The sequence below is a fragment of the Gavialis gangeticus genome, unplaced genomic scaffold, assembly GCF_001723915.1.
Source record: "Gavialis gangeticus isolate Ggan-Ray unplaced genomic scaffold, GavGan_comp1, whole genome shotgun sequence".
In the NCBI taxonomy this organism is placed as follows: domain Eukaryota; kingdom Metazoa; phylum Chordata; order Crocodylia; family Gavialidae; genus Gavialis; species Gavialis gangeticus.
In genome coordinates, this window is record NW_017729032.1 from 195350030 (window position 1) to 195363427 (window position 13398).

The window sequence follows — 13398 nt, forward strand, 5'->3', positions numbered from 1 at the left end:
GTTGCCCCTGAGCATGCTGTTCCCTATAAGTTCTTGGTCATAATTTGAGCAATTGACAACTTGTGTAAGGAGTGTAGGAACCCAGTTTCATCTTGCTGGTGCAGGGTTGGTCCCAGGCTTATGATCCCAGACTCGTTTTGCACCAGCAAGTAAAGCATGGTTGGGATTTAGTATACCACGGACGGGCAAAATGTAGCCCATGGGTCAGATGTGGCCCACCAGGCCATTCTATCTGGCTTGTAGGGCCCCTAAAAATTTAGAAAATTAATATTTATATGCCCCTGGCTGCCTGTCATGTGGCCTTCAATGGCTTGCCAAAACTCAGTAAGCAGCCCTCTGCCTGAAATAATTGCCCGCCCCTGTAGTATATGCCATGTCTTGCCATGCATATGTGGCATGGCAGGAGGTGTGATGCTGGTATCAGATTTAGATTCCATCATGTTTTAAAGTGAACATCTGTCAGGGACCTTAGTGGTTTCCATCCATAATTATCACTATAATGTATCCTACCTAAGTAAACTCACTTTGTATTTTAAATGTTAAAAAATATTCAGATTGAAGTCTTGCCTTTCAAGCTAGTTTATCGTACTTATTAACTGCCAGGAAAAATCCAAGAGCTGTATTCAAGAAAATCTACATAAATTTCAGGACAAAAAGTTTAAAGTGGGGGGGGGGAATGTTTTATTTCATTTGAAAAATAGCAATAACAGCCTCAGTATCTGAAATTTCCTGGCAGTTAATGAATGGGTAGGTTAAGGCCCTGAGGTAAAGCCTCTGGATCTTAAGTTTCCTAACTAGTCATTAACTACTAGGGAATGCCTTCTCTATTATTTCTTAATTATTCATCTCAAATAAATGTAATTCAAAATTTATTAAAACTTGTCAGTCAAACTGGGAAAAATAATCCTGCATGCCAACACGTTTAAGTATAATAAAGAGAAAAGCAAAAGTAAAACTTCTTAACACAAGAATGAACATCCATAAAATTATCTCAACATGTTGAGCTTGATTTTAATTGTGGATTATTTAACAGAGTAGCTAAAGATCACATACGGACTTTTGAAATCAAATGTAGATTTTCAATAGCCTACTTACATCCACTTATTATAAAACGTGGTCCCCCAACTTCTTATAATAATTATAAAACCAAGTGTTTTTCTGAGTTCAAAAAAAGCTACAATCTTTCCATAGATGAGTCCCAGCAAGATAACACCTTTAAGCTCTTTACATGCTTGTAGTATGTCTTGAGCTAAATGAAGGCAGAATGGTATTTTTTTATTAGCTGGAAGGCTGTGCTATTTCAAAATTATCACCTGGGGCAAGAACAAGCATGTCTAGGGAAAAAAGTATACAGGAAGTTATAGATATGCTCCTTGGTCTGTGACATGAAATGATAAAACAAGAAAGCAGACCGATAGAAATAAAACAAAAGAACTTTAGAGGGGGTTCAAAAAGCTATCTATTAAATTTGAGGGTCCTTTTTTATTAACCAGATGAACTCCTAATGAAGCTGCCTTTCAGAAATGGCAAACAAGCAACTGTGAAGCAAGACAAGCAAGCAGTTTTTTACTGGCTCAAAAGTAACTAAAATTTTCAACTAATACACATAGGCTAGGTACAAAGATTCAAAAAGCCAGAGGTGGATTCACACTATTGTGCCTTCTGCTAAGTGTCCTAGATTACTTTGGGAGCAAACAGAACTAACATTTGTCCTTTGGAGGGGTGGGGGATGGAGTGGGGGCAGTTGAATGGAGGTGGCCTGCACTAGCACTTTAAAAGGCCTGCCTTTTCAAGCTGGGTGCAGTAAAAGTCATTGTGAAGAACTGACATCAAAAAGGACTCTACAAAAACATGTTGGGGAAATTGTGATTTTTCATGGATCTGGCAGATGTATTACAGTAAAGTAAAACAAGGTTATGAGGCTAATATAGTGAAATGAGGATTGTTAGCCTTGCTAGTGTACATCTGGCTGATAAATGGAACAAAAAGTCAGAAAAGAAAAAATGTATTATGGAGAATATGATAGTTCAGGCTGGGAAAGTAGAATGGAGGATAAAAAAGTCAAGAACTATATTGTAAGGAGAGATAAAACTAGAGATAAGTTGACAAGGGAAAGAAGAGAATAGATGAGCGAGAAAGAGTGAGAACAGCTTTACAGATACCAGATAGAAGAAGTACCTAGTGACAGGAGTGAGCTTTAGGGCCCCAAAAGTGAAAGTCAAGTACTGTTGCCCGTGGCTGATGTGAGAAGGGTGCTCGATGCTGACAGATATGACTAGTAAAGTAGTGGGTTTGCCAAAGACCAATATCCATAGAAGCTGCATGGCTGTTCCTGGGAATCATGCTTGTTGAAGGGGAGGCAGGTGCGAAACCCACAGAGGCTTGCTGCCAGAAAAATGACTATCGGTCAATTTGGATTGTTAGGGTAGGAAAGGGTTTAGGCTGTGCCTAGCAGTCAGTTTTTGTGATGGTTCCTAGTGGTGTGATAAACAGACATCCTGAGGAAAGGAAGTGGTGGATAGGTTCAGCAGTGGTGTTTTAAAATCTGCTCAAAAATACGGTTGATGCCCATTCAACTTTATTTGACATAAAATGCCTTACATAAATTTCCTTCTTTCTTGACAAGACAGAAACTTATTACTTATGACCATAGTTCAGTATTTTTTCTACTATCTTTGGTTGATGTATATTGTAGTCATTTGGGAGAGGCTCTAACGTTCTGAAATCTGTTGAAAGCATTGAATGCTTATACACATGCTCCAACAAGTTAGGACATGTTGAAACAGACACAATTAATTGAGTCAGTTCTGCATTCTAATTAGAACACTAAAGCTGATTGAATGAGCTTTCAGTTAAGGCATCCCATAGCCATTTTTAAACTAGTAAAGTACTGGTTTAATACATGTGATGCTGTGGTGTTTTAATTAGAGCAGCTCTCCAAGAACCACTCTAATTAAAATGCACCCTCCCCACCCCTAAACACATGTATAGGCAGCCATTCTTATTACCGTACATTTGTAGGTGCTCCAGATGCTTAACTAAAAAAGTTTATTGGAACTTCTACCATATCACCCCCACTGATACCTGAGAAAATTCTTGGCAGATGGATTTCAATCTAAGGACAATCTTCAACAGATATGGCTTCCATTAAAAGGTCAACATGCTAACAACAAATATAGTTTACCTACTTCATCAGAAGATAATGATTGTACCCAGCTTGGAAAGGACTTTGAGAACCAATCGGAATCCAAAACAGCAAAAAAAAAAATTTAAATTGGTGTAGATAAATGGCATGTCTTCTTTAGAGCTACATAGCATAAACTACCATTGTGATCTACTGCCAGGATTCCTGATTCTCCATCTGATATCTAGATACACTGAGAAGAAGACAGGAGTAATAATTAGTAGGAAATGTATTCTTTTCATATTATCATATTCTTATTTTCTATTATCATCTGGAGTAACTTCAAAAGGAGTGTCATTCCCTGATAATAACTAGGCCCAGGCACAAGCTGTTATTATACATGTTGAACTGGTGGGTATTATACTAGCCTGCCTGTCCATCTCATCTACCTGATTTTTTTTATCTTTTGTATTGTAAAGCTCTCAGGATTATACCCTTTCATTTACTAATATTATGTGGCCTATAGCATCCAGTGGTCCAGTTAGGCCATTATGCACTAATAAAATTACTATAATTATTATTGTGTAGACCCAGGACAAACAAATTCCAGTTTTAGCAAACTTTTATTCTAGCAAATTTGTATCTTTTCAAAAGATTGGAGCACAGAGTAAGAGGCACAAGTGTTGGTACTCTTGTAAACTGCTTTTTGCAATTTTAAAGTGCATCATTCCCACAATCCCAAAAATGTGTATGAAAAGCAAATTCATTTCTAACAAAACAAGAAATCTGCAGCATTACTTTCTCTCCTGCTATATAATACCAGTTTAATTTTTAAGTTGAAGAAATTAACTATGGCAATATTAAGCATGTTATTTAATTGCTGCACTAATTACTACAGTAATACATTTGGCATTGAGGCTAAGTACGGACAGTCAAAAAGCCCAAGGTTGAATCAATTCAATCTTTGCAGGTTAGTCTAGGCTATATAGACTGAACCAATAAGGAAGTGAACAGACATGCACTTTTGATTCCAGAAATGCAGCCATGTGCCTGCAGTGGCCCAAGCCAGAAGCCAGGAGGCACTACAGCATACCTCCCTGAATGGCTGGAGCAGAGAGCTTGGCCCAAGATTAACCTACCCACTGCTGTGAGGAGATATTTATGGTGGGGGGAGGAGTGCAAAGCATCCTGGGATGCTGAGGTAAGTAAACTTGAATACAGAGAGAATCTGGGCCAAATGTTTTAATAAAATGATTTAACATAAATCAGTTAAGTCTGACACTACATCCATTCAGGTTTATCTTAAACTGGTTTTGGATACTTTGAAAGTGGTTTATGTGCACTGAACTTCTGTGGTATTACAGATCTGAACCAGTTTCTGACCACTTATGTGTGTAATTTCTGTCCCTAGACTGTGTGTGTAGCAAAGGAGCATACAAGTTTCTACAAAATTCTTTCCTGAGCTCTGTAAATGATGTCATTATTCTGCAAAATTCCTGTCAACATAAACGAACACTCAGAAACACCAAGAGGAATTAAAAATATATTGCTTTCAAGGATGTATTTTTCAGTTGGCTAGAATTAATGGCAAAAGAATTCAAATTGCTGTGCTGACTCAAATAGAGGCAGCTTTCTTTTCCAAAAGTAATCACAGGAAATCATACTACATTATACAACTTCACTGCAACCTACATGACCCTATAGTTCTTACATTTTTCAGAACTAACTAGGTAATAACATGGATGCTGAAAGTGCCTATTGTAAAAATTCCTGAACATATCTGTTCCTCAAACTGAGTAAATTTAACAAGGTCACAGACCCTGACATAGATTTTGGAGCAGAAGCCTTTCTGAGATACTAACAATTATGCAGGGTAGCTGTTATTGTCTTAATCAAATCAGCTCATAAAAGAATATTACAATGTATTACAGTGTAATGTTTCTCTTCTTCCTTCCCTTTCAATGAGCTAGGTGAAAATCATCATGCAGCATTTTCTCTTTAAAAAATATCAAATGATGCCTGTTTTCCTTTTCTCAACCCAGCTAAACCCATACAAAGCTATGACTGCCAAAAATATCTTTTAGGTCTTATATTTGATACAATACTGTTTGCACTTTTAAATAAATTATATTTATTAATGTTTGAAATTCAAATAGAGTACAAAAAGGAAACTAGCTACATTTTAACATCAGTTTGGTATTTGATTATTATTCAACATTTGAACATGAACACGGCATTTTTGTCAGCTAGGCTGACACATACAGAAGAAAGGCACCACTTGACAGATCCTAATGAAACTAGAAAAGGTAGATGACCAAGATACGAGCAAGACATTTTTCACAGCAAGCACAGGCATATTAGGACAATTTTCAGAACAAACTGTAATGTTGACAGACCTGTGGAGGGAACTGCCTCCTTTTTTGGGCAGGGGACATGACATAGGCAGCTTGCATATATGCATAGCTTTTGAAGCGAGGCTTAGGAGAAGGAGAAGGGGTGTGCGCATGACCTTGTGTTACACTGACTGTGATGTATGAAGAAGAAATCAAGGGGAAAAAAGCAAACATAACATTGATAAGCCCATGGAATATGTAAGTAACAAACTTTTTAAGAACAAAAGAAAAGCAGCAAGAGTGGGCACCATCAGATCAACTTAATCTTATAGAAACAGTACTGGTATTCAACAGTTACCCCAAAATTAGACAGAAAGTGGTGAATGCTTTAACTTAATCTGATGTCCTGTCACAGGAGAAAGAAAGGTTCTTCTTTAAAATGCTAGGATTTAGCCCTCTTATAATGTCATAACTGAGTGAAGTGTCTCCCTCTACATAATTCAGCAAAGACCGAAAACAAAATAATTTAGTAGCCACTCCTTAATGAATGGAGCCATTTATTCATGTGGTTGACAGTCCTGAAAAGGCCCGAGTCTCCCATAAGAAGAAGAGCATTAAGTCAGGAGAGTGAGTAAATTAGGCCTAAGGGTCTCCAGCCCTGGCAGTGTGGCAGAACATGGCTGATGCAGAAACATCATTGATGTAGCAGGCACAAAAAAAAATGCTCCTGTGTAATTTTGCTGCTCTTGAAGGACAAACTCTGAGTGAGGAGAGTTAAACTAAAAATACTGGCAAATGGAAACATACAATGAATAAGCAGAGGAGACAAGAGCTATCCAACAAAAAAAGAAAGCTTCCATGCATCTATGTTATTTCTTTTTTAATTTGAAGAAAACACACTCTAGATTAGTGTATTAGAAGGACATTGTTAGGATGAAATGTTTGACTAGATTAAAAATACACAGCTACTACTTGCTGAATTGTTTCTTTGAAAACAGCTCAATACAATACACCATGCATAGCAATATACTATAGTTAATGTAGACACTTATATTGGATGCCCGTTCAAATATGCCTGTTCATTTTCTCCTTTTATTTGGCTACCTAAAATAATATCTTAGAGCACAAAAATGAATGAACTCATTTGACAGCAGAAAAGTAAAAAAAACTCACTTGTTGAGAGAAGCGTTGTTGATGATGTAACTGTATAGGCTCTTCTCTAGTGACCTTTGATTGCCGGGGCAATGTTTCCACCTCTCTGATGGCTTCAATGGTGACTTGTTGGGGTAGAACTTGGAAGAGTGATGTAACATACATTAAGATTGACTTCTTATCTGGATAGGCAGTTGCAATATCTGGAAAGTACATTAACATATATCATTTCTATTTCTATATTAGAGAACATGCAAGGAAAAAAAAAGACTTTGCAGGAAGTTGATAGACTAATGAACAGTTGATTGACCACATGAATTCTCCAGAGACTAATTAGAGTATTATAATCAGCTCCAAAGTTTCCTACCGCACTTGCATACCGATAAGAAGAGCCAAAGTTTAAAATGGTAATTGTTTTCTCATTCACATAAATCTCTCTCTTGTCATTCGTCTTCAGTGAAAATGCAAGTACTGTGCATTTTGACTTGAGTGACCTTAATTAAGTAGGGCAGTGAACAAAACCAGATAAATGAAAAAGGTACCTTTCCTTTTGTCCCATGTAAATGTTGCAGCAAAAATAGGCAACCTTGGTTAAACATTATGAACTGTTTTAGCGTCCTTTAGTTCAGTAGGGGAAAAAAAAAGATTCACACATTTTGAATCATAGATTTACCTGATGATTATGAAAATGCAAGAAGTGTATACAAAATGGTTGTATTTTCTGAACCCTAAATGGGATACCGAGTTTTACATAAACTAGGCTTCATGATATCCATGAACGACGCAGAGTTTATGGGTATTACAGTATGTGGCAATATAGGTCTAGTAAGATGACATAATTTTTCTATTTGGACAATGCCAGCAAGTGCAAATGTCTTTGTATGAACACAAAGCAGGTATGACTTTCTGTGCATAGCTATGATATACTAGCAGGAAAACAGGCTGATCTAACTCAACATTCCAATTCAATAGCAATTTGTAAAAATGTAAGTTATGTGACAGCCCTTTCAAGTAGTTTCTTTGTTACTTGGCATTAAAATTTACCTCCCGCACTCAGCCAAGTGAATCAAGATGTAAAAAGACTTGTATAAAAAATTTATCATTAATCTCATAAGTGCTTAAACATAAGCACTGGCAGAAAGCCAAGAGCTATCCATAGCAATGAAAGTTTGTCATAAATCTATCCTGACTTAGCTAAGACCTTAGAACAGGACACAATACATATATTTAGCCATTCTGATCACAGATGCAATAACAGTACAAGGTGGTACGTAATTCTCCCTTCTGAGAACTTGAAATGCGCAAGGCACAGACATCCATGCATTAATTCTCCATGCACACTTAAAAACTAGGCAAAGGGCATCTGGATCAACATGCCCAATCATACATTTAGTTTATCTTGATCTCACCTTTCTGAGTTTTCCACTCTTGATCCACTGGTTTGCCTAGAATCTCAGTGTTTATTAAACTGATGTGCTGAATACTTTCTGTTAATTGTCTTTGCCTACTAAATTATTCCATGTACTCATTACCGTTTGATTTACATTGTCCAAAGTATCTGACAAATCCTTGTTTGAAAAAGTATTATGTGAAATACCTTCTACATATTTAATTATATTGGAGTTTGAAGTTCAGTTGTCCTATGTAAAAGTGACTAGAAAATGGAACTGCAGAGGATCATATTGTTTGTCTTAGTGATTCTAAGATTAAGTATATTCATTTAAAAATATAAATGATTTTTTTTTCTAATGCCAAGCCACAGCGCACTGACTGATTTTTAAAAATGTGTGCTCTTTGAGTTCTGAACAGCAGTTTGGTTTCACTTTATCCATTTGTTTTTATTCACTATTTATGAATATTTGAGCAAACAAGATTTTGTTTGCCTGAGTGTCTGGTAATGACTGAGTTTCATAGGAATACCCACTTTCCCATTAGAATAAAGATATACAAGGATGACTGAGAGCATTCATTATTGCTATTTGCTTTCTTCCATTTGCTATTTATTATGTGCCTGTTTGAAAAGTTGTTCATCTAATCAGGGAAGCAAATACAATACCACATAACTAAACACAGGACAAATAACACATGTTGAAAGAGAACAATTTGTGAACAGCTGAAAACTGTCCATTTTATTAAACAAACACAGAAATAAACAATACAAATGTAGATATCAGGATCAACTGGTAAATAGAAAAAAGCTGACATTTTGATTTAGACAAAAAAGTCTCTCTATTATCACCCTGAAAATTCTACCTTGCATTTGATAGTTATTCTTTTTATGCACTTGCCATTTACAACGAAAATCAAAATTCCCTAGAAACACTATTTTGTTAACTTTTGCTATCTCAAAGGGCTTCAAATTTTGCCCTTTTAGACACTCGTGCAAATCTATTCTGCTCAGCATCTGCTTAGCTAATGGAGCCTAGATGAATCAACAGAAATATAGGCAGCAGTGGTAAACACTCTTCCCCAAGACAAACAACAATCTACCAATTTCATGACAGCTCTCAGTTTGGAGGGGAGTAATTCTACAATTATCTGTGCTCCATTTAAAAACTAATCCTAAGAAGTACTTCTGGAGAATGAGAATATTAAGAAAGCTAACTCAAAAATTCTGGACCTATCCATTCTTGAATTAATGCTTTGGGGAAAAACTATTTTAGAAATTTTTTCCATACATGAAAGACTCGGGGAAATAGCATCTTATGGTCATAAATGTCCCTCTCTGAATAACCACAAATTATTTTGGCTACAGATAAAACATTAGGAATTTTAGGCTTCATGGAAAAAAAACTTTTAAAAATTGGAGTTGGTTAAAACTATTTAAGTAAAGAAAGGTACAGCCCCAAAAAGACAATTCAGGGGTCCAGGGTTCCCTTTACACATGCTGGGAAGTATTGGTCTAGCTCTATGACAAGTAGTAGCCTAAATTGTGGGGGACAAGCGAAGCATCAACCCAGGGTGCCATCTTAAAGGGAGCACCAGAATCACTCCCTAGCCTAGCCCAGAATTTTTTCGCATAGCAGGAGTACCCTGTATTGTATCTGTATGGGTAGGGGGATCAAACAGGGCACCAGGAGCAGCTTCTAGGGAGCACATGCCATGGCACTGATGCTGCAGCTGATGTGTACCAAGCCAGTCCCTGAGTGGCAGCAGCCCAAACCAAAACTGCCAAAGCAGCTGCCACAGCTTGCACTTAAGTACAGAGAGCGGAAACAGGTTCTCTGCCCTCTCCCCACCTCAATACTCTCCTGTGGGCTACATAATCACATCCTCCTCCAACATGCCAGCTTTGCTGAAGGAGCTAGCTATGCCTCTGATGACAAGACATGGCTATAGGAAAATGCATAGGGTTATAAATTCAGTGTGCATTTTCAAGTCACTGATGAGAACAAATTACATGCTACTGTATGTTTGATGTAACATACTTACATTTTCGTATGTGGCCTGTGATTGCGGATGCTCAAATTAAGACACATTATCTGGGACATGATTTTCAGAAAGCTAGCATCCAGTGCTTTTTGTAAACAGCAACTTCTTAGACATCCTCCTTTTCAAAACTAAGATCTCTATACATAGAACAATAATGCAGATACTTTTTATGTCAATTCTATTTGCTTTGGATATGAATTTGATGAAACATTAGCCTTTAAGTAGAAAATAAAAATAACTGCCATGTCACAGGAAGCATTACACTGTTGTACATAAACTACTAACCTGTATATTTTTATAGAATTTTCGAGGACTTCATTTTCAAATGTGCTTCGTGGTACACAAAGGGGATAATCAAAATTGAACTCTGAGTTCTATAAACGTAAGGCCTATAAATCCCTTAATCTCAAGCTATATAAGTCAGACTTTTAGATTGCTACTGAGAAGGAAATAAAGAAAACTTAAACCTAAAAAATCTCCACATAATACCATGGGCTCTTATTACTGCTATAACATAAAATTCTTGAAAGCATCTCAGCATGAATTCTGCATTTCACATTATTCTTAAGAATATATTACAAGAGATAACTAGATTGCCTCCACCTTCAAAATTTTAGTGCTCAAACAGCCTTTCTATTTGTTAAAATGTAAATGGAGATAATGGAGAGTTGAGATGATGCTTGCTAAATACTTACAACTCTCAGAAAAAAATCAGTGACATTTAGGGGCATGTGTAGATGAAACAAGGGCCCTAAATTGAAGTGGTGTGTTTTAAAAAACACTGGTTCAATTTAGGGCTGATTAAACCCCGTGTCATGCACACTAGGGCTGTGCAAAGCTTTGGTCCCTGATTTGATACGGCAGAGATTGGGCCCGATTCAGTGGCCAAATCTCTGAATCTGAATCAAATCAGAGGGCCCTTTAATCTCTCCAAATCAAAAAGGAACCTTCCGAATGGATTTGAAAAGATTTGATGATTCGGACTTAGAGACAACTTTAAATGCTTTTTCTACATACCTCTAGGTAGCAGGTGGCTCATGAATCCTGTGATGGTGGGGCAGATGGAGTTTCCCACAGAAGTGCAGGGGGCTCCCCAGCATGGTCAGTACCAGACCTGGAAGTGAATCAGAAGCACTTCTGGTCCACTTTCGGGTCTGCCAAAGAGCACATGCCCTCCCCTCCCCCATGCCTCCCTGTCTTAGCAACTGGTGCCTCCTGGGTCTGGGGGGACAGCCACGGTCTGCCTCTCTGGTGGGGAGGGAAAGGTGAGCAGTCTCTGGGCTGTGGGGGTAGGGTTAATGCTTCCCTCCACAGCAGCGGCAGCCCCCACACCAGGCAGGCCTGCCTGTAGGCACCCAGCTTGGGCAGTCCCAGGGGGCATTGCACCGGTGGAGGAAAGCACCAGGCCCCCCCGTGCAGCTCCAGCAGGCAGGCAGGCTCTGGGCAGATGGGGGCAGGGGGGATCAAACTTGCCGCTTTTCTTGGACAGAGTCTGCTTTGCTGGGCTGCTGCCAGGCTGCCTACAGGGCTTCCTGCAAAGCCATGGAGCTGCACAGAGCCTGGTGCTTTGCTCCACAACTGTAGGGGCAGAAAACTAAAACTCCTTGAAGGAGTTTTAGTTTGCTGCGCCCCTGGTCATTTAAGGCATATTATGCTACTGAATTTCCTATGGCGGCTAGAATTAATGCGCAATACCCTGCCAAGACGTGCAAACACTGACAGCATTAAAGTGGTGCAAAAGCATTTAGCCCACTTTAAAGCATCACAAACACATGCATCTTGTTTCATCTACACATGGCCTAGGTTCCTAAATCATGTTCGTAATTTTGAAAATTATACCCCTAGTGTCAAAGCCAGCTGCCTAGAAGGGACTTCTAACACAACATGAGAATTAAGCCTATTTAAGATCATATCACACTGTACATAAGAAAGAACATAGCGAGTATATGAAAAATTAAGTTCTATAATATTAACTCATCATGAAAGAGACTGCATCTTATCATATATTTGTCTAGCACCTGACACCACAGAGATTACTCATCTTAACTGAAGAACTTCATATGGGGATATTTCATAATATTTTAAAATAATAATAATGCAAGGCAGGACACAAATTACATTTAGTTTCACCTAATTCTTAATAAGAATCTCTGAAGGATCTTATTGGATTTAATTAAATACCACATTCACCTTTCCTCAAAAAATTAACACTTCAAAATTCGGGTGCATGTCTTAAGTGGGAAAGCTGATTGTTACATCAGAATGGAAGCATAAAGATGTTATAATGGCTGCAAAGGGCTCCGATTTCTCTCTTCATTCTGTTCAGCATTATACAAGTGCAGGGTCCAGTTTCAACTGTGTCTCAGATGCTGCAAAATTGTTCACACAAAACCTGCTGCCAATTCAGCAGCAGTTGTGAGAGGATTAGAGCTCTGTTTTTTTCCTGAAGTAGCTAGCTGAGCGCTAGTGAGCTGCTCCATGCAGTCAGCTTTCAGTCATGACTGTAAAAACATTTTTTTTCCTTATTCAGTCTTCCCACAATAAGCTCTGTGTCTTATTTTGTGGACCAAAAATATTGTATGTTAGTATTTGCTTGATAGGGAGGTTGAGGACAAATAAATAGCTGCTGTGGTCCTATACTGTGAGCAGTAGGGCTGTGCAAAATTTTGCCGCCAGTTTTGTTTTGACACTGTTTTGACTCGTTTTGAGGTTGAAACATATATGGTTGAAACAGCCTTGAAACAAAACAAGGCAATTCAAAACGTTTCATCGTTTCAATCCTGTTTCAACATTTTGCCCATAGGCTATAATGGGGAAGGTTGAAACAGCCTATAACTTTGTCTTTTCTGGCCTGATTTTGATAAAACTTGCAGAAATGGTAGCCCCTCCTAAGGGCATGAAGTTTACTAAGTTTCAAGAAGATAGGTGTAGGGGGTTTGGGGAAACTGCACCCCAAATCTTGAAAGCAAAACTCAAGTCGTGTATGTGTTATGCCACATCTGGGTTAAAACTGCAGGCATGCTAGCCCCTGATGAGGCCACAAAATCTGCCAAGTGTCAAGGAAATAGGTGCAGGGGTTTGGGGGAAACTGTACCTCAAGCTGTGGACAAGCAAAATTTGTGACATGGGCAACACTGTGCATGTGTTAAGGCACAGCAGGATGAAAGCTGCAGGACTGCTAGCCCCTGCTGTGGCCACAATGTTGGCTACAAAGGACCAACTCACAGGAACATCATAAAATTCTAGTTTATTAGACGGATGCAAAAGTCAGATCTTAAACCTTGAGGCCGATTCCCTCAAACACACACACACACACACACACACACACACACACACACACACACACACACACACACA

General features: G+C 38.3%; 1 protein-coding gene across 1 annotated transcript in view; it reads right to left on the reverse strand.

Annotated features, from left to right (window-relative positions):
* DMD (dystrophin) overlaps positions 1–13398 on the reverse strand; it is a 2221918-nt gene that overhangs the window by 1812012 nt on the left and 396508 nt on the right. The window contains exon 7 of the mRNA XM_019523954.1: positions 6631–6812. Within this exon, the coding sequence (XP_019379499.1) occupies positions 6631–6812 (182 nt within the window). The remainder of the gene's footprint in view (positions 1–6630; positions 6813–13398) is intronic.